Genomic DNA, 27,567 nt, shown 5'->3' on the forward strand with positions numbered 1-27,567 from the left:
CATCTTGGTGTGGGGCGGCGCTCACGTGAGCGGCGCGGAGGCCCCGCGCGGCCATCTTTGTGCGGGGCGCGGCCGGGGGTGCCGCAGCCGCGGCCGGTGGGCGTCCGGCCGGTGAGGGGAGAAAGAGGGAGGGGTGGCGCCGCGGGTTGGCTGCGCCCGTTCTCCGCCGGGGCTCCCGGGCGGGAGGGGAGCGGTCCCCGTGCTGTCCTCCTGGGCTGGGCTCCGTTCTGCCCTCAGCGTGAGCCGCAGGGCTCGGCGCGGCCCGGCTGAGCTGCGGGCTCCGAGCACGGCCGCGTCCTGCCGGTGAGGAGGAGGAGGGGAAGGAGAAGGGGGAGAAAGGCGGCTGGGGGGGGAGGGGGACACGACGGAAGGGTGGTGGCCGGTCGCAAAGTCCCGGGGGGCTCGGTGCGGCCGGGGCGGGGCCGTGGGCTGTGGGTTGGGGGCTGTGTGGGTTGGGGGCTGTGGCCGTGACCTGCCCGGCCCTAAGGGAAGGGTCGAGTCCAGCTCCGGGAACGTCTTCTGAAGTGGCGGCCGTGGCACTGTAGGTAGGAGGAGGTTCCCAGGGGCCCTGGTTTCTCTGCGAATTGCTGGCACTGCCGTGAGGTTGTCTGCGCGGATCGATCGTCGCGGCCAAGGGATGGATCAGGGAGAAGAAGCCTGGTGTGACGTCCAGGGGAAAGTCGCCGTGGGCTTCTCCTTCCTGACTGCAGGCCTGGGCTAAGGAAGTCTCCTTAGATGCGTAAAGGACACCTGATGGGTTACAAGGTCAGACGTAGTGCTGTGGAAGGAAGAAGTGAACAGGCAGTCGCTGTGCCCTAGAGGCAATGTAAAATAAAAGCTGTCTGACCCTGTAAGCGGACAGGCTCTCGACTCAAGCATTTTCCTAAGGTCTGCTTAGGAAGCAGTACTTAATAAGAGGGGGAAAATCTAATGGAAGTGACTTAATAACATTGCTTCTTGCTTGGGTGGATAGTTCTTGTTGCCTAAATACAAGGACGAAGTAGAAAACACTCACTGGGTAATAGAGTATAAAGGAACTTGGTGTGTGAAGCTCAGGTTAATCTTCCCTTTGATCGGATATCTTGGCACAGAAGGACTGTTCTCAAGTTTGGTAATGGTAAATAAGAAATTGATTCACAGACATAGTTATTGTGAAGTGATATTGGCAAAGATTTCTTTAGAAAGTAGATAGAAAAGCATGTACCGTAATAATTTGAATGCATACATCAAAAGCAATAGCTTCACTGGACGTGTGTAGTTTGCAGTGAACTCTGCTGTTTTTTCTGAAGTGTGAAGGATATCTATATGATGACTATGGTAATTACTGGAAGCTCCAAAGCTCTTTACGATTTTAAGTAATTAAACATTCAAGTACAAAGTTCTATGTCATTCTTTTTTATTGTTGTTGAGAAAGAAAATAAATGTGATTGTTTCAGTGCACCACTAGCAAAATAATTGTGAATGCAAATGAGAACGCTGAGCTTAGTGCTCACTGGTTACATATGCTGTTATTCAGAGCTGTACAGTCAAAATAATAAAAGCCTATAATGAAGATACAATTACTGCTTCAGGCAACTGTTGTCTTCAGAATAGCTGCTTTATTCTTAAAATCTTCCACCAATGGTCCGTAATTGAATTCTAGTTTTGTATTTACAAAGGTTAGAATTTGCATTGTATTTAACTGGAGTTTTATATAAGTTTAGTTTTTTATAATTATTTTTTGATCTCTAAGTAGTTCATTTAGACCTGTTCATTGGGCAAGTATTCAGGTGTGTGGGAGCAACCCTGTAAAATGATCTGATAAAATGCCTCCTTATTTAGGGACATCAGCGGAATACAGATATATATTTGTTTATTTCAACATCTGTTGAAATGTTGACTTCTATGATTAGGTTGATGGAAACATTAACTTCAGCTTCAATGCCAAAAATTTTTGAGAGAATTTAAAATCTGCTGTGTTTGAGGAAATATTAAGCTCCCAGCATGAGCCTATGAAAAGCTTTCAAGGTTACTTAAACTCTTAGCGATTGGGATATTTTTGTGTGTATGATGGGCCTTTTGTGATAGGCATCACACACGTCTTATGATGGTGTGGAAGTCTGATGCATAATGAACAGTGCGCTGGTCATGGTGCTTTAATATATTGTTCATACTTCTCTTGTGGCTCACATGACCCAATTTTTTCATAGTGAATGCAAAGTATGAAGGGGGGGAAGATATATTTTTTGTATGTCTCATGCTGCATGTGGTAAACAAAAACCTCATTCTTTTGAACATTAAATGATTCAATTCATGGAATGATGCAGTGTGATACTGTATCATGGACTGAGAAGAGGTGGACTGAAACAAACCTTTCAATGGAATGATGGAGACCTAGGAACAGACGTCAAAGTTCCCTCCCAAATGTATGGAAAGTATTTGATAAGTTTATTGCTTCTTATGTGAAGAAGCAACTTTCAAATGAGGTCAAAGCAATGCAGAATTTGTGGAAAAGCAGGTGTGATGAGATGCGTTAGTTAGAGGGAAATAGGTAATCTTCGGATGAATTAAGAAGTGGTGAAATGGAGGGAGGGCAGCGAGTGAGGGAGGGGCTGCCCAGGGATTGCTAGTGCTTTGAGAGATGGAGGGTGAATCGTGGTTTGGAATTCGCTTGTACAGTTTAAGATTTCAGTGGAAAACTTTACAACATAGGTTACAGCAGCCTAGGTATGTTAAACTACCAAGGCTCTTTCTCTACAGTGCCTTACGCAGTTGCTACAGCATGGAAGGCAGGTGCGGGTGGAAGAAGTTTGACAGCAGAAGCTGAAAGCCCATTCATTCTGCTGTGCCCATATAATGTCACATACAGAAGCTGTAACATGCACTAGAGTTCTGCTAGGGATGCTCTCCACATGGACAGCAATGGGAAACGTGTCCATAGGGACATGTGTGTCAATGTGCTTTGGTCTTTCGGATGATTATTATTAGAAGAGGGGTGCAGATGCAGACTGCACCAAGAAGCAATCTGGAGTGAGCAGAACTCATGAATTTGTTTGTTCGTGTTGGTTTTGCAGTTCCAGTTGTGAGAAATAGCTTTTAAAAATCTGGTAGTATGTGGTGAAGTTTATCTTTCGTTCATTGTTTTATATTACTTGGGATAATTCATTCAGAAATTTATTTCCATAAAGTAACTAAGCTTAAAGCTTTCCTAAGCCATTATACCAGTCTTTCTAAAGCATCAGTGTTAAATCAGCGTTAATCACACTGAGATCTTTTAAGATAGGGCTTTAATCAAAACTCACTTTTCCGTTTTAATATTTTACAGATATCGCAAAATGTGCGAGACGAAATGCGCGTTTGTTTCTGGCCTGGAAAGGAACTTTACGGTTCAAACCAGAATTTCCAATATGACAGAAAGTTTAAGAGTTTTTGCCTGAAAAACTATTGATTTTTGTATATGAAGTCTTTCAGCAATACTGCAAATAGACACTGAACTGAGGAAATATTTCTCCAGCTGCAGCTTATATTCAAGACTAATGCTTTTTAAAAGTCCTTTTGTTGTTCCAGGAAAGAGGATTTAGACCTCATCATGAAAAAATCCCAAGTTATTACTTTACTGTTGTATTTCTAGCCCTGTGAGCTGAGATCTCAAGTATTTTATTGTAAAGCTCTTAACGTGACATATAAAAAGACTGAAAGATATACATGCATACTTGAGTATGTTACATATATATTAATTGTATATCTATAAAATATATTTAATATGTACATATATGCATGTTTATACATGTGTACAATACATTTTTATACAGTAATGTTATATCCTATTTTTATAGGAATAATATGTAATACCAATTTTATACACGTGCACACATTAAAAAGGTGTACACACGTGCGTTTGCATACATGTGCACACATTTAAAAAAATCTCTGATAGTCAAAGGAAACTGAAATGACTCTTGACAGAGGGTTCTTATTGCAAGACAATAGAAATAAAGACCAGGTCAAAGATAAAAAAAAAAAAAAAAAACTGGAAGTTTACTAGGCAGCATGTAGGAGATGCCTACTAGGCAAGGTTTTGTGCCAAAGCCCCAAGTTACTTAATATTCAACACAGATTGCTGATGCTGTGTGACCCATTGGGTAGCTGAAGGAATGGGCCTAAAGCTGCTAGAGCAAATGAGAGAAGTGGAAAGAGATGTTGGTAACAGTGCCAAAGGCTGCAAACAGATCAGGGAAAGTGTATAATTGAGTTAGGCTGGAAATTTAGTTGCATGTCTTGATAAAGGAAAGCTAGATTGGCTAGGTAAGTAAGTGGGCAAAGAAAGTTTAAGACTTCTTGGGTTTAAGAAATTGATGCCTCAGTAGTAATCCTTCAGCGACAAAACTGGAGTGAGAGTCAATTGGAGTAGCTATGTGAAAATAACGTTACCAAGTTCAGTTTTCTTATTTTGCTTTTGTAAAACATCAACTCTATCCGTGCAGCTGTCAAAATAATAATCACAAAGAGATTGGATTTAGCATTCCTTGTTTCTAATAAGTCTGTGTCCACATCAGAAACCCTGGATGGACAGAGAGAACTCAAATGAGAGAAACTTGCTGAATCGTCAGTACTACATGGGAGTTACAAGTTTGTTTGCTTTTGATATATAATGTGCTGGTATCTAGAATGATTTTTTGTAAATAAATAAAACCAAGATAAGGTTTCCTTCTCCCGTGGCAAGCAGATCACGTGGCTTCAGCACGTTTCACCAGTGTTGCGTAATGACCCTTTCCAGAATGTACAGGCCAAGCCACCACCAGTTCTGGGTAGAGTTTAAAAACGATTTTTTTTTAAATTGTTTTATTTTTTACTTTTGGGTGCCATGGCAGAGGCCAGGAAGGTAAATAATTCAGTCCAACTGGCTTTGATCCATTCAGGATTCTGTTGGTTTATGCCCTAAAAGTCAGAAAATAGAGGAATATATTTTAGAGCTCAGCTGTATTTAATTTAAGCTATTGGATTCCCTTACTCTTAATAAGGTATTTATTTTAACTTACTTAAAAATGACGCATCCTTGTAAAGGCTATGTATATTTTGCATATTGGATATGTACTTTTGCTGCCTACTGCAAGGAATAGGATTTTACTTATTCTTACTTCTGTTGAAAAGCAGCTTCCTGGTCTTGGAAATTCCAGCTGCAGGATCTCGGAAAATACAGCTTCTGAAATGTCATCACTCAGCAGCAACTGCCCCCACTTGGAATCAGTGGGTGAGATAACAAAGGAGGAATTGATACAGAAATCTCATGTAAGTTGTAGCTCCTTCCTTCTAACTAACTAATTGTGATCGCTTACTTTAGCTGCATACTTTGTCATGTATCGCTATGCAGAAGATGTGCTGAAGTGTTGAACGTAGGATAAAACTTTCTGCACTGCAGTAGAAATATTTAAACAAAGTATTGGAAGAACTATGGGCTTTAAAGCTGAAAAACTCTTTTGCCATACTTAATGCTTAAGAGTACCTTTCCCAGCAGTGTTTTCCAAAACAAATGTTTTAATATCACTTAAAAGAGAGAGCATAACACTAAGCAGAACTTTATTTTCAGACACTGTCATTTTGGCCGTTATTTGATTAGAACGTGAAAGTAATATACTGTGACTGGACTTCAAGTGGAAGCTGTAAAAAAGAAGTTTATGCTTAAGTTTTTGTTGGATTCACTTTCTGATGGAGGAGTCACAGGTTGAGAACCTGACCTTATCTGAACTCTTGGTTTCCATCTAGTATTAATAAATCATACAAAAGATTTTTGTAGCCCATTTTAGTAGCTGGGATGTGATGAGAAGTCAACCTTTTTCTGTCCATGGTGCTAAATTTCTTTATTTGAAAGTGCAGCAGTTGATTTGCTGCTGAGGGGAATAGCATTCCTCTAGTGTAGCATCTTTTGTAAATCTTTGCAGGTAGTGATGATTGTATGGAGCATGCAGTTGTTACAAATTCTGTCGTTTTCATTTCTCTTTGTTAGATTGATAGACAAGACTTGTTCTGAGGTTTTTGATGGTAATGTGACATAAAATAGCTTTATTTAGAAGATTTTTTTTCTTTTAAGAATCTCAGATCTTAGATTTTACTAGAAAAAAATACACAGAGCTTAAAATCAGGTGAAATGAAACAAAAATTGAGTTAGTATTAGCAGATTCATTTTTGTCTTAAATTTTTCAGTTGATAGTTGTTTTTTACAATATGTTTTCTCATTTTGTCTTGAGGTTGTGGTTTACTGATGAAGGTAAATGAAATAATCCTTTGCCTGTTCATTTAATTTAACAGGGCACTTGTCAGGACTGTAAAGTTAGAGGACCCAACCTTTGGGCATGCTTAGAGGTAAGTTGCTCAGCTGAAGTCCTGTTCTACTAAACTGCAAATAAAAGTTGGTAGTAATTTAGTTGTTGTTGAAAGAAACAACTATAATGAAGTTCTTTTTAAATAATAACTTACAATTAATTTGAGATAAAACCTCTCATGCATTTTTTTATTTCTAAAATGTTTTACCTTCTATCGGGTACGTCTCTCTTGTAATTTAAGAATATTGTGAATATTAAGAAATCTCATTTTAAAATGAGATTTTTGGATAATAAGCTGGCATGTTAAGGGTTCTTGTTTTACAGCTGCTAAGAATTTTTTAATCTTTTTCCTAGGTCTGTAGGTTTTAAGATAATGTATTATTCCTGAATTAATTAAGCTACTCTTTCTAAACCTGCCTTAAAATTTGTAATAATAACATCTAGCAGTAAATATGACTTTTTAAGAGTATAATAGTATATACTCTGACTTTTTTTATTTGTAAGCAAAATAACTAAAAAAAACTTTGGAACATTATTCAAACTTCTGAGTTTAGTAGTCTTTACCCTGTGTACGGTTCATTCTTAAATATGAAATTGCCTTAGTCTTCTTGCTGTCGACAAAGAAAAAGTGTATTTAAAAAAAAGAAACTGAAAATATTACTTCAGATTGATCTATGATACCAACAGGGAAGTATGCAGCAGATACAGTTTTTAAAATGTCTGAAGTTTTTCAGACATAGAGCTCTTTTCAGAGGTTGAGATTCTGCTCTATAGGCTTGGTTTCATTTCTTGGCAGAATAAAGTCCTGTTTAAGTCCTATCAGGAGGATCTTTAGGCTGAGATGCAAACTTGTAGGTGTATGTATGAGTACTTTCAAAAATCTACATTGTTGGTTTCCTTTTAAGTGCATTATTGTAACAGTGAAGAGATCAGATTATTTTGATCCCTTTATCAATAAAAGATAAGGGGGAAACAGCTGTTGTTTAATGTCTTTTGCTGAGATTTCTTGAAGTTTAATTAAATATAAAAACTCTTTGGGGAATAACAAGACAAGTAGGAAGAGGTGTTGAGGCATGCATGAACCTGGCAGGTGGGGAAGTGCTGTGGAGCTTAAAGCTTGTTTTTTTTTTTTTTTTATTTCTCACTTAGAACTCTTGGACTGTTTTTGAAAAACTTAATTTCATACAACATTTCCATAGGAGAGTTTTCTAATTACAGTAGGACACTTAAAGTGTCATGCTGTGCTACATCTCCTCTTGGATGAATTGGCATCTTGCCTTCACCTTTTGTACATAGAAAAACAGCCAGCACATGGTGAGATCCCAGCATGTTAACTATCTGTAACTTAACCAATATCTGTGATTATTTAATATAGAAAATTGACTATGTGTCCAGCTGCAACTTAATTGTATAAATTAACATGCTTAGTGTTACACAGATAACATGCTGTACCTTCTTACAGGATTGTCTTGGCTCATGCAAATGAGGAATTACTGAAAATTGCTTGAAGATTGGCAGCTGCAAGATTGCATACTCAACTCAGCCAAATATGTTTTGTAATTAGCACGATTAAAATCAGCAATTACTTTGCATCTTTTAATTAAAATATAGTGAGTTCTTAACCATATAGTGCTGGAAAGCCTTATTTAAAGGTGTTAAAAAAAAAAAAGAATAGTGAAGTAATACTATAATAAAGAGGCATAGTAGATAGGGACGTAAAGGCATTTTTGAATAAATGTGTCATGTTTCAGGTCTTTTGTAATTCGGTATTTTAGACACTTAACTAACTTCATGGTTTCTGACACAATCTCTACCAAATCATGAGCTGTAAAAAAAAAAAATATATATATATATAGACTTGAATCTGAACAAAACTATCAAAAAAAAGACCCCAAACACCCCTATATTCCGGGTGTACTGTCTAACAGTGAAAGGAGTTGAGTTAAATCTTGCAGCGTTCTTACTTCGCTTTAGGTGATATTTAACACTTACTGTGCATGTCTCTTGGTTTGTGTAGGAACCTGCAAGTTTGAAATATTAGTGAATTTAAAAGGGGCTGGCAGTATGTTCCTATTCTGTAAACCTGTTTGACACTACGTTTTAATTCTATATGTTTCTTCATATCTTGCTCAACAGAACAGATGTACTTATGTTGGCTGCGGTGAATCCCACGTGGATCACAGTACCATCCATTCCCAGGTATGTATATTTGCTAGTAATACAATAGTTTGAAGCAGTGAAGTAGAATTACAGAACTCTTTGATTCTGTTTAGCGAAGCCAATAATCTGTTAGCATAACCATTTGGAAGTTTGATTCTCTGTTTTGGTTTTTCTCTTACAGAAGCAGGTCTTACTGGCTTAGGGGCACGTGAGTTTAGAATCTTTGTGCAGTTGCATAATTATTTATGTAATTCTGACGCCAGTGCTTCTTAAAGAACCATGGTGAAAATTAAAGAAAAATAATAATAATAAAAAATGATTTTCAAGATCCATAGACAAGACTTCTTGAGTACTTAGACTGAAGTACAACATAAAAGTTTAACTTGGGATTATGGCTACCTAATGGATGAGAGGAGGAAAGTTGTATTAACGAAGATAGAGAGTAGAAGATAGGAATTGAAAATTATAAATTACCAGAAACAGGTGCTTTGTTTCTGCATTATGGTCACTGTTCTGGTGGCTGCAGATAAAAACCCTGTAAGCCAAGGTAAGCGTATCCTTTCCTGCCAAGTCTTGATTTTTAGATCGAGCTCGGTAGGAGCAACGGCATGCATGCACTGTATTCACCAGCACACCAAGTTCTGGCAAGGGTGGCCAGCTTGAGTGCATCTGTTTGGATCTTAAACTTACTATCTCTTCAGAGCATACACGTGTACAACTGGAACAGTTGCCAAAATGACACAAATAAGCTGCATCATTCTTTCTTAACAAATCTTTTCAGAATCACCGGCTTTCTGATTAAATTAAATTCTTGCCACTAATTCATAATTAATTAGAATAAGAAAAAATCCAATAGAAATTTCATAGAAAATACAGCAAAGACTCCACACTGAGCAATTTTTGGTCCTTAAAAATAAAAAAAAAAAAAAAAGAAAGCCAAAGCAAACAATCCTCACCCCCAGCTGGTGAACATTAATGAACAAATAGTATATACTATGGTTCTGCAAGAAACTCACTTTGCATTTTACCACCACTCCTGAAGCAGGGCCTAGTGCATATTTATGTAAATCAATATTGGACTAATATAAGTCTATATAAATGTGCATGTTTTTAACTAGCTATTTAAGCTTATTCATGGTTCTAAAGCCTTTACAATAGTTATATAAAGGGACCACTTGTAGTGCAATTGGGTAACAGATGGTCCCTGAATTTCTTGCCTATAATTTTACACCTTCTGGCTTTCTGTTGTAGCGTATCCCTGTTTCACATGCTGTTTTAGCAATGTTAATTACTTACAAGGTAACAAACAGTAAGGGAATGGATGGCTTTACTTGATGTCAGTGACATCCTTGTCTTGATTTTTCTCATTGATTTAATTTTAATTTTTGGATAGTAAGCCCTCTTCAGGATACCAGTCTTCCTAATTCGTTATCTCAAGTATTTAGTGGTTACCTTTATTTGATCTTTGTGTGTCTTTTTTTTCTTATGTGATAATCCTTAACTGATTAGAATGACAGAGAGACAAGATTGATGGGAATCATTTCGATTCTCACAAGTTTCTATCAGCAAGGCTCCGTGTACTGCAAATAATTATGTTCATTGTCTCCACTTTGTGAAAATTATTAAACTGTTGCCCTGGAGACTTCTAAATGTTCGTGCAACAGAAGCTGCAGAATCAAGTATTGTCTTATGATTAAAATATTCTAGGATAATTACTTATTTTGATGTTTCTGATAAGTTTTGATGGTGGGAGGGCTTCTTAATGAAAGTATAGCCCACATTTTGTATTAAAAGCATTGTTCTTGTACAAGACCTTATTAAATGAGGGAACTTGGAACTCAGACATCCTGCAGCTGTTGTATTATTTTCCTAATTTCTAGCAAATCTCTCATCTATAAAGCTGTCCAGTGCTACCATATAAGGAAGAGATACAGGAAAGGGTGGTGAAAATCTTTGGAGTTTAATAGCAGCTGTTTGCACGATCTTACAGTAAGAAAAGAGGTTAACAAAAGAAAGGTGAAGGTTAGAAACATAAAATATGCTCCATCTGTCAAATTTTTATGTTGCTGCATAATGTGAAGCTGTCAACAAGAGAACTAATTGAGTCTAGAATGAATGTTTGTTTTGGTATGAGCAGCTCTTATAACAGACCTAAGAATCTTGTATTACTCTTCTGTTTGATTGTTAAATGGCCAGCAACCTGAATTTCATACAGCAAACTGGTAGAATGAAACACTGTCCTTCCTGTATAGGAGGAGGCTGCCATTGTGACTAACAGCAGACATTGAAGGTAGCTTTACTGTGAATTTTAACACTTTCCACCACAATGTCAGTTGTGGTTTAACCCTGCAGGCAGCTCAGCACAACACAACCATTCGCTCATCCCCCACCTTCCCAGTTGGAAGGGGGAGAGAATCGGGTCAGGGGGAGTAAAAGCTTGTGGGTTGAGATAAAGATGGTTTAATAGGACAGAAAAGGGAAATAATGTGTGTGTAAAACAAGTGATGCACGACGCAACCGCTCAATACCTGCTGACTGATGCCCTACCCATCCCTGAGCAGCAGTCTGCCCCCTGCCCTGGCCAGCCACCCCAAGACCCCATATAATTGCTCTGCATGACATCACATGGTATGGGACATCCCTTTGGCCAGTTTGGGTCAGCTCTCCTGGTTCTATCCCCTCGCAGCTCCTGGCGCACCCCCAGCCTCCTCACTGGCAGGGCAGTGTGAGAAGCTGAAAAGTCCTTGGCTTAGTGTAAGCACAGCTCTGCAACAATTAAAACACCAGCATGTTATCAATGTTATTCTTGTCGTAAATCCAGAACACAGCACCATACCACTAGGAGGAAAATTAACTCTATCCTAACTGAAACCAGGACAATGTCTTTTTATTTTTATGACACATAAGCATGTCAGATATGACAACGGCTTAAATTCTGATTGTACGTTGTTGCTAGATGCGTGACTTATACTAAAAATGTGTTGTGCAGTTTACACGAAAATTTCACTAACTGAATTGTTATTTCTAAATATTTTAATGCACATATTTATTTCATTGTTGAAAGATCCAGCGTTTTAATACTCCTGTTCTACCTTGCATGTGCCAGTATTTAATTATTCTATGTTTTTGAATCATAATCGTGTTTTTTTATCCTACTTTAGGAGACGAAACACTGTCTAACTGTCAACCTTACTACACTTCGTGTTTGGTGTTATGCTTGTAGTAAGGAAGTATTTCTGGATAGAAAATTAGGATCTCATTCTCCGCTACCAAATGCAAGACTGTCTCAACAAACACAAGAAAATAGCGTACAGGTATTTTTTAACCCAATGAAGCACAGCTGTAGCTTTGTAATAAACTTCGCCTTCTAATAATTGAGGCACTGACTTTTCCTTTTTCTTGTGACTATAGTTTCTATTCACTTTTCTGTTTTTATAAAATTTCTCTAAAGAGACAATGTCCATCTTGTATGTTCAGTCTCTTTACCCCATGCTTTCTAAGAATGCTGTTTTCATCCTAGTGTCTAATTGTTAATCAGCAGTAATCTGTAAGGTACAGAAAATGTACAGGATTAAATTTAAGGCTAGAAAATGGGAGATGGTTCACCTGTGCTACCCATTCTGTGAGCTCTTGAAAAAATTTTAAAAGCATAAATGTTCAGTACAATGCATGTAACTGTAAAAAAAAGGCATTAATTCTTATGTGTTTAATGTACTTACATAAAACTGACAGGTAACTCAGTTAAAAAGGATACAAATACCAGTGCAGCATTTCTAATAATGTCTTCTTTGGGGAACAGAGCTGTAGGAAAGATGATGCACAGGTTGTGTGAATTTTTAATTATTTTTGAAAATTGAAGTTGTACAGGAAGATGGGCAGTCTTTCAATACACACCAGCATCTCAATTAGAATAGTACAATTGGATTATTTTTTCTAGTATCTATTAACCAGAAGTTCTGTTGACTTGATGTAAAGCTCGGTCCAGACTTCTGAACTTCTATTCTATTACAATTAACCTGTTTTAATCTTCCAAAGAAATGGGTATAACATACAGAAAAATCAGAAGAACTTAAAAAGCCTGTTTCATGTTTTGTGTGAAATTCTTGTTTGTGTGCTCGCAAAAAGAGCTTGTCGAAGAGTGTTTGCCTAATATTCTTTTTCTCTATTTGTATATTCGTTTCAGTAGTTTCATTTGTCTTCGTTAAATGTAGTGAGCCATCTGGTGGCATATCAAAAACACACAGTAACTTTTATGTGATGACTGCTGTGTTTGCATTTCAATGCTGGCTAACTGATTATTATCCAAGGGAAGGAAATACTATAGCTTGCTTTGTTTTGATTCTTCAGCTCTTGTCATAAAATCATGCAATGTTTTCGCTGGTAATCTGAAAACAAGGGTGTGTTCTTTCTGGGTAAACTTTTATCAGGGTAGCTGTGGAATCTGGTTATTCTCACTTTAAATGAGATTTCAAAATGCATTCGCATCATCTGTAGTTCCCAGTTGGTGAAATTATGCTTAAGCTTAAGAAGAAAAATGATAAATAAAAGTAAATACATGTTTGTTTTTTTTCTTTTTTTCCTTACAAGGATTTTAAAATACCCAGTATTCCCACACTGAAGACTCCATTAGCGGCTGTATTTGATGATCTAGATATAGAAGTGGAAGAAGATGAGTTAAAGACTAGAGGTAATAAAAGCAAAATCCAGCACTTTATTGCCCTTTATTGCATGTGTCTGTCTCCAAGTCTGTTTTCCAGCTATATATTAGTTCTAATTAGAACTGTTTCCTGTTCTGCTCCAGCTAAGATCTTTATTTTCAGTTCCATGTTAATTGCAGCAATTTTTCTTTACCTATCTTCAGAGCAGAGGCTGTGGTGATATATGTAATATACCTGTGAAAGTAGCAACAAAAATAAGAAAGAATGTTGGAATAATGTTTAGTGTAGCTGGTGTTCTAGACACACTGGGAAGAGTAGGTTTTTTTATAAAATCTGTAGTAATGTTTTCTCCTGTCTAACCTGAAAGGTACCGGGTTTGAATGCTTTTCTGCAATTTGGCTAAACTTTTTCTGAGCCTGTAGCTTACAAGTTTGTTTTTTTGTTGTTAGTTTTTGTTTTTCCTTTTTCTCCTTCTCGGTAACAGATTTCATGCACTGCCAAGCTTGCAGATATAAAAGGTTACGCCACCCCTAATATACAGCTAGTGGAAAGATGAAAATCAGAGTGGGTGAAACCCAAAAAAGTGAAGTTTTAGTTTTTCATTTTCCTAAGAGAACATCATGATTATCTCTTAGAAACATCAAACTGGTATTAATTGTTTCAGAAAGGATATATGTATTTGTGAGAGAGGAAAATTATTTCTAACTGCCATTTTCAGAATTTTAGACCAGCAGACTGTTAAAGTTTTATTTTTGAGATGCCAATGTGTATGTGAAGGCATTTTGTTTTCTGTCAGTGATGGTAAGAGTTATTCTAATTTATGGATCTTATTTCTCCTTTACTCATCTGCTACTAGTGTTCTCACCCCTAAGTCTCCTGGCACTGGCCAAAAAGCCTGCTTTGCCCCTTCTGTTGTCTGGCACAGTCTTTATGGATATATCACCACCACACTAATTTGCCATCTGCCATTAAATCATGTGTTTTATTCCCAGTAGTTTTTCCTACTAACATGTATATTTGTTTCTTATTGTCCTATGAATATTTTTGGAGAAGTAAATTGTGTGGAAGTAGTATAAAAGTAGAATTTATGTTTTAGTTCCCAGTAGTATTGATGTGACTGTGTTCATACGTTTCTCAAATGTAAAACTTTTCAGCTCCATTTAAATTTTGTTCTCAAATTTAAAATTCTTTTTAAACGTTTTTATTGAATCAATCACTGGAATATATCTTGATGAGGAAAGAAGTCTCTTCAAAAACTTTATTTGCAACACTCCAGGCTGGAAAACAGACTTGCTGAATATCCATTCTATTTTTCAGGTCTAACGGGATTAAAAAATATTGGTAACACTTGTTACATGAATGCAGCTTTACAAGCTCTTTCCAACTGGTAAGGAAAATGGATGTAAATAATATTTTATATTTGCTTGTACATGTATTTTTTTTTTCAAGATTGACCTAAAGACTTTAATGGGCTGGACTGTTGTGGAAGACGACGTATTTGTTATTTCTCAATCTTACACACTACAAGCAATTGTGTCACTGATAGAAAAAAGTGTTATGGTATACAGGCTAGGCAGTTTTTACCATTTGATTTCAATTCCTCACTGTCCTAAATGAAAATATATGCAGTTCTAGAAATTAGAAGAAAATCTAATAAAAGCTATTAATTTGTTTTGTTCTATAGAATAAATAAAAGGAAACACACGTCTCATTTTACAATTAGGGTTTATTCTTATGTTAAGATCGAAAGGTCCAATTTGGTCCTTACAAACAACATGTCTGGGACATTCAATGCTAAATCACCCTAGGAATGGCTAGAACACAAAATCTTTTCATCCTATTGGGATACCAGTTGATGAAAGAAATCTGCAAAAGCTGAAGAGAAAAACACTATCCAACTCTGAAGTTTCTTGCACTAGGAATGGTTAGGCTGGTAACAATACTACTAAAATGCCCCATTCCTGGAGGTGTTTTACATCAAGTTAGATGGGGTTTTGGGCAGACGGGTCTAGCAGGAGGGGTCCCTGCTCATGGCAGGGGGTTGAAACCAAATTAAGGTCCCTTTCAACCAAAGCATTCTATGATTCTACAATATTTACCTAGAAACCACGTGGCAATACTGGATGTTAAAGAAAAGATTTAAGATGTTATTTGTGGACTAGGCTTATGGTGATGGTTGCTGTAGTGGTATACATGTATTTCTGCTATGACTAGTAACAGTTGCTTTGTATTTGAATTCCAATGGACAATTCTGGTGCTTTTAATAAATGTCAGAATACATTGGAAGAGCAATGTTGCTGTGCTGCTGAAGTTGTCCTGTTAGGAAGTGCTTGGCTAAACGTTTTAAGAATGTAGGAAATGGAATTGTTCAATTACATAATAGTATTACACTTTTTTAATAATCTTGTACGAAATGTGGATTTACTTTTGTATTTTAACAATATGACAAAAATATTATTTCCTTCTTTTTAATCAGTCCACCTTTGACACACTTTTTTCTTGACTGTGGGGGCTTAGTCCGAACAGATAAGAAACCAGCAATTTGTAAAAGTTACCTCAAGCTTATGACGGAACTCTGGCACAAAAGCAGGTATTGCATCATTTTGTTGATAAAATGAATATGACTATAAATGAGTTCTGGAGTCATAAAGGATGGATTAGTCTGTCCTTGGTGTCTAATTATTTTTTGTGGGGAGGGGGGGGATCACAGAATTGCTTTCCTAAAGCAAGAAAGCCTAACTTGCAGGATTTTTACTTTCCTTACAGCCAGTTCTTTTCAGTATCTACCAGTGATAGACAAAAAGTTGATGTTATTTACAGTAACAAAGATCTGGCAAGAAAGTTGATAAACACTGTAGAAAGTAGCATTGAGCTTTTAAAAGTAAGTTTGTATCTGTGAGAAATGCATCTAATATGTTTCACTACTTTATCCTATGTCTTGAATCTACATCAGTGATTTTTCAATTGCTTTTATTTCCTTCCATAGAATTTCTATCTCTAAGAAAATACTTCAAGACATACATAGACTGTTAAAGAAATAGTAATCGTGCATAGTGCCAGGAGTATGTCTGATTCATCATCTGATTATATATAGTATACTAGAAATATAGCGTACAAGGCCTGATATAGTCTTTATTTCTGTCAGATGATGTTTTGTTTTGGATAGGTAATTGAATTACCAGTATTATGTTTGCTTAAGATTAATATTATTGGTTAGACATGTCGTACTTCAGTTGCAGGTAAAGTCATGATCCCAGTAAATATGGAAAATTTCACTTAAAAGCATACTTTTTTTTAATATGTTTTATGTATTTAAAACATTTTCTTTTTTTTAGGCCAGGTTCTGTTGTTCCAACTGGTTTATTTCAAGGAATTAAAAGTGTTAATCCAACTTTTCGAGGCTACTCTCAACAGGTAAATCTTCCTCATGTGTTTTAAATCTGCCAAAGCCATAAGGTTATATTTTTTAAATTTAAAGCTTAAAGTATCATACTTCCTATATTTATTTAAAGCAAATTCAAAACAAACTTCCATTTATATGCTTCAGATATCTATAATCTGAAACAGAAACATCAACATTTAAGTCAGCTTTTAAGTTTATATTGAATTATTGAAAGGCTTTTGAATTTTGAGAATAAATCCTTTTTTTTTTCAGTGTTCAAAAAATTATTAATGTGCAAGTTACTTTTCTTTTTTTTAAGTTCACAGTTTTGGTGAACTTAAATTACCAATTTTCTTTTAGTAGCTTTAAAAAACGTGTATTTCATAAGCATCATTGTGGGAACTGTATGTTGGTAACGTCTTAAATAGGCACAGATTATTATATAGTAAAAGCATTTTTCAGATGCCTGGGCAGTTTCATGCTGCATCGATACAATTTGCAGTACTTTAGTCCAAAAGTTCTTAATAGAGGAGAAATTTAACCCCTGTAATTAGAAAAGCCTGATAATAATATTCACCAGATTTCAGGAGCCTGCTCTTACTCAAAGGAATTTTGCTTTAGTGTGTTTCATATTTGTGGAACAGAGGTTTAGAACGCATTCTGGTGTTCAAATGCTGTACGTGGCTTTAAAGTAAATGTTTAAAGAGTAATCTCTTAGTTAAAATGTTTTTAAATTTATTAAGAGTTGCATGAATTTCCAGAAAAGTAGAAAATCATCAGCCTTGATAACTTAAAGGGATCTGTGTGGAAGCTTGGTTCTTGCAGCTTTGAACACTGAGGAGAATATCTTTTTCCATGCATAGTAACACTTAATGAGACATTTTTAGGTTCTGCCTAGATCACGCTGTAGTTTTATTTTTAGTAGGTTTCATGGCAACAATTAAAACAAGGCAGGTCTTACATGACCAGCACTCTCCTGTTTCACAGCCTCACAAGTTGGACAGCCACATCCAATCTTCAGGAGGGAAAAAGGAATTCTTTTGCTGAAGGAAAAACGTATATCATTTAATCTATCGTTTAAAGCCTTTAGTCTCCTTTTTTAATAAAAAAGGATTACCAGAAGTAGAGCTATTAGATTTTTCTTCATTACTCAAAATCAAATCTAATAGCTGTAATTTTTACGAAAGTAACAAAATATGCTTTATACCAAAAATCTGTGAAAAGAATGTTTTCTGGTCCATGCACTAAGCCGCTGTGTGGATTTTTGTATTGATTGGCTTTTAAAATAGTATTTCCAAATGTGGTTTAGACTTCTGGTAATATTTGACAGCTTCTTGTGGAAACACTGATAGTTTTTGACTTTCCAGACTTGAGAATTAAAATTAAAATCTTGTTGACAGTTTGATGCAATTGGAAAGAGGTGCTAAATAGACCGTAATACATTTTACATTTTAATAAAGTACTTCTGTGCCCAGTGAAAGGAAGGCTCTAATTGTTTTACTGAAGGTGCTGCATAAGGTTTTAAAAACTGTCCTAAAATGTTGCATTGCCAGTAAAGCTGGAGCCTGACCACACTGCTGGTAGTTGAGTTACATTCATCATTCATACATACAATCCACAATCCAATATTTTTGTTAAAGTTGTCGAAATAAGCTTTCTGGGAATTGAAGTGTTTTGAAGGCAACTTGTATGATAAGATTCCTTGTGATGTGCAAGAAATGGATGCAGGAAACAAATATCTGATCTGGAAATCAAATTTCTTTTGGACATTAGACCTGGGACAGAGGAATTTACTTTATTCTTCTCTAATTTTTTTTAGGCCAGCTTCCGGTTTTGTTCTAGTTATCATATCCTTTCCTGATACAATTTTAGTATCTTCGAAATGTAATGGAATAATATTGTAAAACTTGTTTAAAATCCTAGGATGCACAAGAATTTTTGCGTTGTCTCATGGATTTGCTTCATGAAGAACTTAAAGAACCAGTTGTAGAATTGGAAGATGCACAGCCTATGAGCGTTGAAGAGAATATGGAAGTAGACAAGAGCCAGTCGGATGTAGCCTTTCAGTCTTGTGAATCCTGTGGTACCTGTGATAAAACAGAAAATGAGGCTATTTTCAAACCTGTCCTAGAGGATCCTGCAGAGACAACTATGTTAATACAGGACGATGAGAACAACTCAATCACATCCAAAGACTGGCAGAAAGAAAAAATACCAAGCAACAAGCTTAACCGAGCAAGTTCTATGGAAGACTTGGAAAAAGACATAAACACTGCTTCAGAGACAACTGAATTTTTAAACAATCAAGGAACTGTCAAAGTACAGATACACAGCAGATTCTCAGGTAATACAATGCTAACGTGCAATTGACATACTCAAATGCTTAGGTGAAATACCGGTGTGGGTGGAAAGGAGTTGTAGAATATAGTAGGGAGGTACAGGTCAAGCAGGGTGACTAGATCTGTTTGTAAACATTGCGCTTTCTTAATTTATTTTTTCAGTTTAAGTGCTCTGAATTCAGTATGAATTCCCCCTGGAAAGCTAAAAATACGTACTTGGTAAGGTTTTAGATAACCCAAAAGAGTGGATTTTTTTTTGGTTTTGCTTTTAACTTAAAAATACTTGAATTCAAATCATGTTTCATTCCTAAACGTTCCGTGACCTGACAGTATGGTTTGATAAATTACATACCCATTGTGTCAGTTCATTCTGCAGTAACTTTTTGTGCTAGAATTTGTGAAATAATAATGCAAATCTTCATTGCAGAGTACATCAATGATGTCCACATGAATGATGTATCTGGAGTCCAAACCCCATCATCAAATGAAGGGATGAACACACGCTTATCAAACAGTCCTCCAAAATTATGCTCATCATGTGCTTCGTTGACACCAGTCCACAAAAAAGGTCTGTTCTCTTTTTTTCCTTCCTTCTGGCACTGAATTTGTCCATTTTACAGTTTTCATTTGTCCATTTTACAGTTTTCATTTGTCCATTTTACAGTTTTCATTTGTCCATTTTACAGTTTTCGTTTTGTTGTCTCTTGTACCTTTACAGCTGATTTTCAGACTTGGAAGATTTACTCTGATTTCATACTAGCGTAGCAATGCATTGTTGTTGTTCTTAAAGGTAGTGGGTTTGTGTTTTTTTTTCTCCTTTCCATAGTGGAGAGAGGGAGTATTACATAAGTTTGACATGTAATAAGACTCCTTTTACTTCTGTAAAATTTTGATTTTTTTTTTCTTTATTTGGAAGCACAAATGGTAATTGTCTCTGCTTTGGGAGGATGGAATAATAATGCTTCTAGACAAGTTTATCAATTGCAGTGGTTTGGAGAGAGCAAAATATAGGAGACGTCAATACCCGCAGAAGGAAATAAAACCTAATACCTTTCAGAGATGATGCATTGGTTCTTCAGAAGCTTCATTAGTTCAGCATTTTTCTTAAGACTTAAGGATCCAGGTGTACACATACTTGTACATGTTGCTTTCCAGTTGCTACTGTTTCTGCAGTGTAGCATATTTATTTTGGCGCATTTAGATACAAGACAGTGCAGTTCTAGAACACAAGGCACAATATATGAATTTTTGGCTTTATTCATCTAACAGTAGAGCATCTTAACAAAAGTTCACGTTTTGAAACGTGTTTTTAAGGTTACCATTAAAAAGCTGGCAAACAACAACTTTAATAGTGTGATCCTCTTTCATTCAACCAACTGTCCAGGATAAATCCTGAAAGTGTTCTCTTTATCCTTTCAATGTTTTAGCATTGATGTTGAATGTTGAATGATCATAATTTGGTGGACTTGAATCAATTCCCTTCACCTCCCTGGTGCATTTGTTCAGCAGTTACAAGACTGCCTCTATAGCACTGTCTCCAGTTTTGGCTTCCCTAGGTTCTGGGTGATACTAAGTGGCTGAAGTCTGTGATGGAGAAGGCCAAGAGCACTGGGTTTGTTCATCCCGGAGAAGGAAAGGCTAAACTGGAGCTGTTGTTGTCATAGACATTTAATTGGGTGGTTGTAGAGAAGGTAGAGACAGACTGCTTTTGAGGTTGTGCAGCAAGTGGAAATGGATGCAAGTTGCAGAAAGGAATTGAGTATTGAGGGAAATTGAGTATTGAGGGAACAGACACACATGCAGTAGAACTGACTATGTGAGTAATGGAGGGGCCATTTTACTATGAAGGTGGTGAGGCACCGGAGCAGGTTGCCCAGAGAAGTTGTGGATGCCCCATTCCTGGAAGTGTTCAAGGCCGGGTAGGAATGGGCTTTGAGCAACCACGGCAGGGGGGTTGAAACAAGATAGTCTTTGAGGTTCCTTACAACCCAAACCATTCAATGATTCTTACTGCTTAAGTAACTTACAAGGATTGCCTGGTAGTAGCAGTAATCTGTCTGTGTGATTAATAAGAAATATTTAGTAAACAGAAATGAGGCCTTGGCCCATAATCTAATCCTAACTACATTATCTCTAATTGTATTATTCAAAGTTGAAGAAAAGAAGAATCCACTGTATCTTACATTAATTTCAGCATTGTCTTTCTGTCCTCTTACAGTTTCAACTGTGTCATCGCCAAAAAGGAGGAAGCGCAAGAAGTACAGGAGTGTTATCTCTGATATATTTGATGGGACTATAATAAGCTCAGTACAGTGCTTGACTTGTGATCGGGTAAGTAAGGAGAGGAAGTTCTATACGTTAATTTTTTTTTCCAGTACAAATAGCTGTAGCCTTATAGACATAGTCATTTTCTAATAATTTTATTCTACTGTGGCAGACTTGTGGCAAGGTAAGGCTGTTACATACTTGTTTTCTTAAATCCTATTAGCTTCTACTACCAGCACCTTGTGTTTAGACTAGCATTCTTTCACTGAGCTGGAAACTTCCTCAGAGCTAAAAATAATACTTGGAGAATTGGTTTACAACAAGGATGGAGGAAGAAATTTCAGCAACTTAACTTAGGTTATGATTAGTTTCTGGAATATTCTCAATATCATAATGCATACCTGCTATTGTGATAAGTTCACAAGCACAAAATGTTACGTAGAAAAGTAAAAGACAGTAGTCCAATCATATTGCTTTAACTGTCTTATCTGGTAGACTGAGGTTAAGAAAATTGATGTCTGACAAAATCCAAGTAAACACATTTACAAGTGATATAAATCACTCACTGCTTTCTGAAGTTGTCTTCTACTGCAAGATGTATAAGAACAGTTGATCTTCCTGTACTATTGGCTTATAAAATTATTTGGAAGAGCAGAAAAAAAAACAAAAAAAACAACAATTATCTAAACATGTATAGTGGACCACTGTAGTTTCAAAGCAGCAGTACCAAATATTGGCTATTCAAACCTTTGGACTGGGACAAGTTTCCTGGGCACTGGAACAGGCTCCCCAGTGCATTGGGCAGTGGTCACAGCTCTAAGCCTGATGGAGTTTAAGAAGCATTTGGACAGTGCTCTCAGAAATGTGGTTTCATTTTTTTGGGGTGGTTCATGTAGACTCAGTTGCCATTGTGGGTCCCTTCTAACTCGGGGTATCTGATGATTCTATGAACATTTGGTTTAAACCTCACTCAGGTGTAGCTGAATGTCCCTACGTCTTTCCTTGTTTTAGTTTTAATAATACCAAGACTCTGGGGTGATCTGGTGAGAACATTCAATGAGACCTATATATATATATTTATATATATAATGCTATCTTGATATTTTAACTCTGTGACTGTGTGATCGCTAAATCCAAAATGGGGGAAAGAAAATGCACAGCTGGGTCTCTTCTGCAGCAGGTTTAGTTACACCAGGTCAAGTTAATGTCAAAATAAAATACAGTCAAAACAAGGAGCTGAAGCTTTCTGAAACTAGGTTGCTTGACTAATAGGAGCCTGAGACAAAATCTTAGGGCTTTTTTTAATTTATTTTTAGGAAGAACAATAATTGCTGGAAAAAAAAAAAAGGTAAAAGTTCCAGTGATAACAATGTGCAATTTCACTCTGAAATGTTATTTTTCTTCATCTTTTTTAAATGAATTTCTCATTTACTGCTAACTTGCTACCTAGTGTGATCAGCGACTGTACAATGACTTAGTTACTGTTAACATTTACATAAGAATAAAGAGAAATAGCAATTAGATTAACTGTATTTATTTCTTTCATTTGTTTTCTCCTTTAGTTGTCTGTAACTCTGGAGACTTTTCAGGATCTGTCCTTACCAATTCCAGGTAAGGAAGATCTTGCAAAACTCCATTCTGCAAGTCATCAGACATCTCTAGTCAAGGCAGGGTCATGTGGAGAAGCATATGCCCCCCAGGGATGGATAGCTTTTTTTATGGAATATTTCAAAAGGTAAATGATACTTACCTTGTTTTATTACTTATTTATTTTGAAATTCCAGTTTCTGCTCTTCTGGCAGAACATTTGTTGGTTTTCTTTCTTTTCTGTCAATGATGTTTCAGGTTTGTTGTCTCATGTGTTCCTAGCTGGTTTTGGGGTCCAGTTGTAACCTTACAAGATTGTCTTGCTGCCTTTTTCGCCAGAGATGAGCTCAAGGGTAAGAGGTTAATTACATGAACATGCTGCTTTTTTCTCCAATTATGATAAAAATATTAGTATATTCTTTGCTTTTTATTCTTTGCAATTAAATGGAAGACACCTATTAGCCTATAATACAGTCATTCCTTGCTCTTATGGGATCATTCATTTCAAAAAGGTAAGCTTCTCATTTAACTGAATATTTTCCCCAGAATTGCCTATGAAAGCTGATTTAGAAATATCAAATGAATATGAATTTGGTATAACAAAATGGTATCACCTGAAGGTTTATAAAAATTTCAAAAACTACTATATTAATAGCCATTCTCATAACCTAAATTTTGATGCGGTAAATTATTTTGCTTTTAAATTCTGTCGCATCATCTCTTCAGACTATTCTGTGCTTCTTAGTTTTATGCTTTTAATTATAAAGAACTTCTCAATTTAATTGCTATGCCAATACTCTTACTGCAGATAAGCATTGAATGCAACCCAAAGACAAATTCTCTTGAAACTTTTATGTATCCAATGTTTCAGCCTGAAGGATAATCATTTGGGTTTAGAGAATAATGGCTGTTTTTCTTCTCTCAATATTTGCAGGTGATAACATGTACAGCTGTGGAAGGTGTAAAAAGTAAGCTAGCCTTTATCTGTTTGTTTTATCTTGTTTTGAGTCCTTTAATGTTTCTGTTAGTCAAGAGACATTTATTTCCTTTGGATACGTCACAGTACTTTTAATCTTTTTATACCAACTTGTGCTGCTGCTGCCAGAAATTTAGTATTACAAAGATGCAGGAGTCAGGAAGCACCAATTCACTGTACCATATTGCAAAACAAATGTGATACATACTTTTTCATGTTCCTTACAATTCTAGACTTTTTTTTTTTGATTGAATGATAAAATAAAAGCTTTTATCTGTCTATTACTGGCAGCCTAGCATTGAGATGTAGTAGGTGACTTCAGTGTGTGGAAAAATATATCTATATAGGTTTACACACACATGCATGCACATGTGTTAAATACTAAAGAACCAAGAAACAAAAGTCATCTGAAGACTGACTGCTCAAAGCCCTGTATGGAAAAGGAGCATTTTTCTTTGATATATTACTGGCATCTGCTGTGTATAACTTCTTAAAAATAAACGTAACTGGTTTCTTTTCCTTTTGCTGAATAATCAGTTTAAAGGTCTTTCCTTTATGCGAAGAGAAACAGTTAGCTGGAACTTGGTTATCTGTAATTGCTGCTCTGAATTTTTCCGCAGTACAGATTTGTTTTCTTTTGAAACATCATTGTGTATCATTTTGGCTGTTCCACGTCTAGTCTATATTTTGGGTTTACTAATGTTCACTTAGTATCTTCACTTATTTTGGGTTTACTTAAGTTCAACTTAGACTTTTATTCAGCATAGACTTTCATAGCACAATAAATTGAAACCTTTTCAGAACTAATCGTGGATTATTCTTTGCTTTGCTTAGGTTAAGAAATGGAGTGAAATTCTGCAAAGTGCAAAAATTTCCTGAGGTACTGTTACTACATGCACTTAAAAGCACTTTTTCTGCATGATTAGGAATGTGGTAAGGCTTAAGAGTTGCATGTAGTAAGTTGTGTTTATAATGTTACATTTTGAAAGCCTATATTGGTATTTGTTTTAAGAATGCAAGCAATATTTGATTATTCACCTTGTAGAAAGTGAACCTGGTGCATAAAACGCAAAGGTAGAAGAATTTTTTTTTTCCTTTTGTTATTGTCAGCCTGCAGAACGTACTTATGCTGTAAATCAAAACTAAATAACACAGCCAGACTGGAAATCTTTTCAATAAGTCATGCTTGTAACTTTACAGTTTAAAAATAATCCCATTTTATACTTCAAAACATGAGTTGATGGCTGCAATAACCAGGAAGAATTAATGTCCCCTGTGACAAGACAGTGCACTATGCACATTAAGAAAGCGAAAAGGTATGTCTGTCATTGCTGCATCAATGTTAGTAACAGTTCAGGACTGTCCTTTTATATTGTCAGTAAAGTAAGTCTTTGATCATAAAAAAAAAATAAATAATAATAATCACAAAATCATAAGTTCGTTTGGAACTCCTTGAGCCTCAATTGATTTAAAAAAAAAAATAATTGTGCAACACAGAGCTTGTGATCAGTTTTCCTCAGAGAAAAGTGATCCTTTTGAGGTGATAGAAGATGGCATAGTACAGTATAGTTATTAAATATCAAATAATAGCATATATATTTCTTCTTGAGTCAATATGTTGATCCTTCTTACAGATACTGTGCATTCATCTCAAAAGATTTAGACACGAACTTATGTTTTCCACAAAAATTGGGACCCATGTGTCCTTTCCATTGGAAGGCCTTGATCTTCAGCCTTTCCTTGCAAAGGACAGTCCAGCTCAAATAGTGACTTATGATCTCCTATCTGTCATCTGCCATCATGGAACTGCCAGCAGTAAGTATGAGGCAAATTGCTTTGCATTTGCAGTTAATATTCACATCAGCACTTCTGTTTAAAAATAATATTGATATACTGAAGAGTAAATAGATGAGTGGTTAATTTTAATGTGGAAGTTAAATTCTGTGATTTTTACTTTATAAACAATAAGATGGCTTGCTCTTAGCAATTACACATCTTTGAAATTGTATGGTGCTCCTAAATAAAATTGAATGTGGAGGGAAAAAAAGATTCTGGAATAGTAAGTACGTACTATATGCACTACTGAAAATGAGCTGTGTAAATGTACAAATAATGTTACATCTCAACATGTGACTAGTTAGCTGGTCAGCTCTTATGCATAACTGTTGTTTGTCTAGAGTTTCGATGCTTTGTATATGTTTTTCTTGGAAAGAATTCACAAAGCACCATGAAGATGTCAGTAATCTTTTTCTGAAGGCATTTGCTGGAATGATCACTGCCAGTTAATCCCACAATAGGGAATGGATAGTGATGACTAGCTGAATAAACTTCTTAGTGCTATCTGTTGGGTTCATTTCTGCCCCAATGTTTTCAGCATTTATAAGATTTAGAAACTAGGAGGAAAAAAAAATAAACTACGAAGTTTCAGGCTTCTTGCTTCAAACTTTTCTAGGTTACATAACTGCTCCTGTTCCCCAGACTTGAGGTAGCCATTGTTTAGATAAAGTTGCTTTGCCACCATTTTTTCCTGGATGCTGTTTCATTTTCCATTTTGTGCTTGGTGAATGATACTTCTGTTAATGAATTTAGTTGTTATTTGATTATTTAATTATTGTCAGTTGGATATGTATTTAAAAATAGTAGTAATTTAAAATGTATTATGAATAGTATTCAAAACAGAGTATGGTCTTGATATCTTGTAGCTGTTAAATATTTGTGCTAATTTCTACCAAAAAAAAAAATTGAAATTTGAGTTCATCAAGGAAACTGATTTGTGCAAATTGTTCAGATGGCCCATTTCTGATTTGAATTTTGTGGTTCAGGAATGTGTTACAGAAGTGGCTTGAAGAATTCAAGAGTTTGAGAGTTGCTTGAATATGCTGAAAATGGTGTCTGACTTTCCACTGTCTGTTAGAAATGCAGAAAAAAAAAAGGCTGATCCTGAATTTGAGAGAAGTTAATATCCATGTCCTGTCTTGCTAACAAATTAACATTTCTCCCATTTAAAATATTTGCTTTTTGGATTTACTCTGCCATACATGAAAAAGTAGTAAAACGAGCAGCTTTTGCATGCTTTTAAATAACCCTTTGTTCTAACACTCCAGGTGGACATTATATAGCTTACTGTCGAAACAATTTAAATAATTTGTGGTATGAATTTGATGACCAGAGTGTCACAGAAGTATCAGAATCCACAGTACAAAATGCAGAAGCCTACGTTCTGTTCTACAGGTAAGAAATTACAAGTATAATGATATGAATATTAGTCACCTTTTAAGCAATTGGGCAGTTTCATTCAGCTTTCAGAAATTAGCTGCTCTGGGGGAAGAATTTGACCAACCACAAAAGCCTATCTTAGAGAGAGAGACTTAGTTCTTCAGTTATGTTCTTAACACTTGCTTTGTCACTGCTAAAACGTATATAGAACTTGAAATAAAAACTAAACCTGCATAAATAAAAAACAGTAAGATGACTAAAAACAGAACTTGAGGTAATGCATTGCCAGTTCTAACAGTTGTGTAGTTTTCAATTAGAGGAAAAGAATTCTGCACAAGGGGAGATTATGGATACAGACTCTGATTGTTAAAGCTCTGAAGGGAATTGTGGAAACTCTTTAGCAGATGGGATGTGGAACAAGAGGAGTTTTACTGTGTTGTAATTTAATTTCAGGGAATTTATAGGCTGGTATTTTCCTGAAAGTCAAAATGAAAGTCAAGAAGTCATGTTATTATCATCTTCAGTCCAAGAAATTTTTGTACTTGAGTTAATAAAAGCAACTTCACTCAATTTTCAAATTCTAAGTTTCTGGTATCAACATCAAATTTCCACTAAAAGTTGACTTCAAAATAGCTCGTGTCAGGGTTGCACAAGAAATAGGATGTGTTCTGATAATGTTCTAGCT

At 36.1% G+C, this 27,567-nt stretch overlaps 1 protein-coding gene across 13 annotated transcripts in view; it reads left to right on the forward strand.

Annotated features, from left to right (window-relative positions):
• Window positions 1-27,567, forward strand: part of USP33 (ubiquitin specific peptidase 33) — a 36,670-nt gene that overhangs the window by 232 nt on the left and 8,871 nt on the right. The window contains exons 1-19 of one of the 13 annotated variants that reach the window (XM_040566044.1): window positions 22-303; window positions 546-765; window positions 5,131-5,268; window positions 6,286-6,339; window positions 8,436-8,498; window positions 11,621-11,773; window positions 13,047-13,146; window positions 14,435-14,504; window positions 15,594-15,707; window positions 16,453-16,531; window positions 18,423-18,843; window positions 19,266-19,406; window positions 21,057-21,169; window positions 22,666-22,838; window positions 22,940-23,043; window positions 23,625-23,658; window positions 24,501-24,546; window positions 25,301-25,481; window positions 26,771-26,897. In XM_040566044.1, the coding sequence (XP_040421978.1) occupies window positions 736-765; window positions 5,131-5,268; window positions 6,286-6,339; window positions 8,436-8,498; window positions 11,621-11,773; window positions 13,047-13,146; window positions 14,435-14,504; window positions 15,594-15,707; window positions 16,453-16,531; window positions 18,423-18,843; window positions 19,266-19,406; window positions 21,057-21,169; window positions 22,666-22,838; window positions 22,940-23,043; window positions 23,625-23,658; window positions 24,501-24,546; window positions 25,301-25,481; window positions 26,771-26,897 (2,141 nt within the window). In that variant the 5' untranslated portion in view covers window positions 22-303; window positions 546-735. Of the gene's footprint in view, window positions 1-21; window positions 304-545; window positions 766-5,130; window positions 5,269-6,285; window positions 6,340-7,448; window positions 7,614-8,435; window positions 8,499-11,620; window positions 11,774-13,046; window positions 13,147-14,434; window positions 14,505-15,593; window positions 15,708-16,452; window positions 16,532-18,422; window positions 18,844-19,265; window positions 19,407-21,056; window positions 21,170-22,665; window positions 22,839-22,939; window positions 23,044-23,624; window positions 23,659-24,500; window positions 24,547-25,300; window positions 25,482-26,770; window positions 26,898-27,567 lie in introns of those variants that run through there. The other 12 variants (XM_040566046.1, XM_040566050.1, XM_040566052.1 and 9 more) reach the window with 12 other exon arrangements.

This window comes from Cygnus olor, chromosome 8 (genome assembly GCF_009769625.2).
Source record: "Cygnus olor isolate bCygOlo1 chromosome 8, bCygOlo1.pri.v2, whole genome shotgun sequence".
In the NCBI taxonomy this organism is placed as follows: Eukaryota; Metazoa; Chordata; class Aves; order Anseriformes; family Anatidae; genus Cygnus; species Cygnus olor.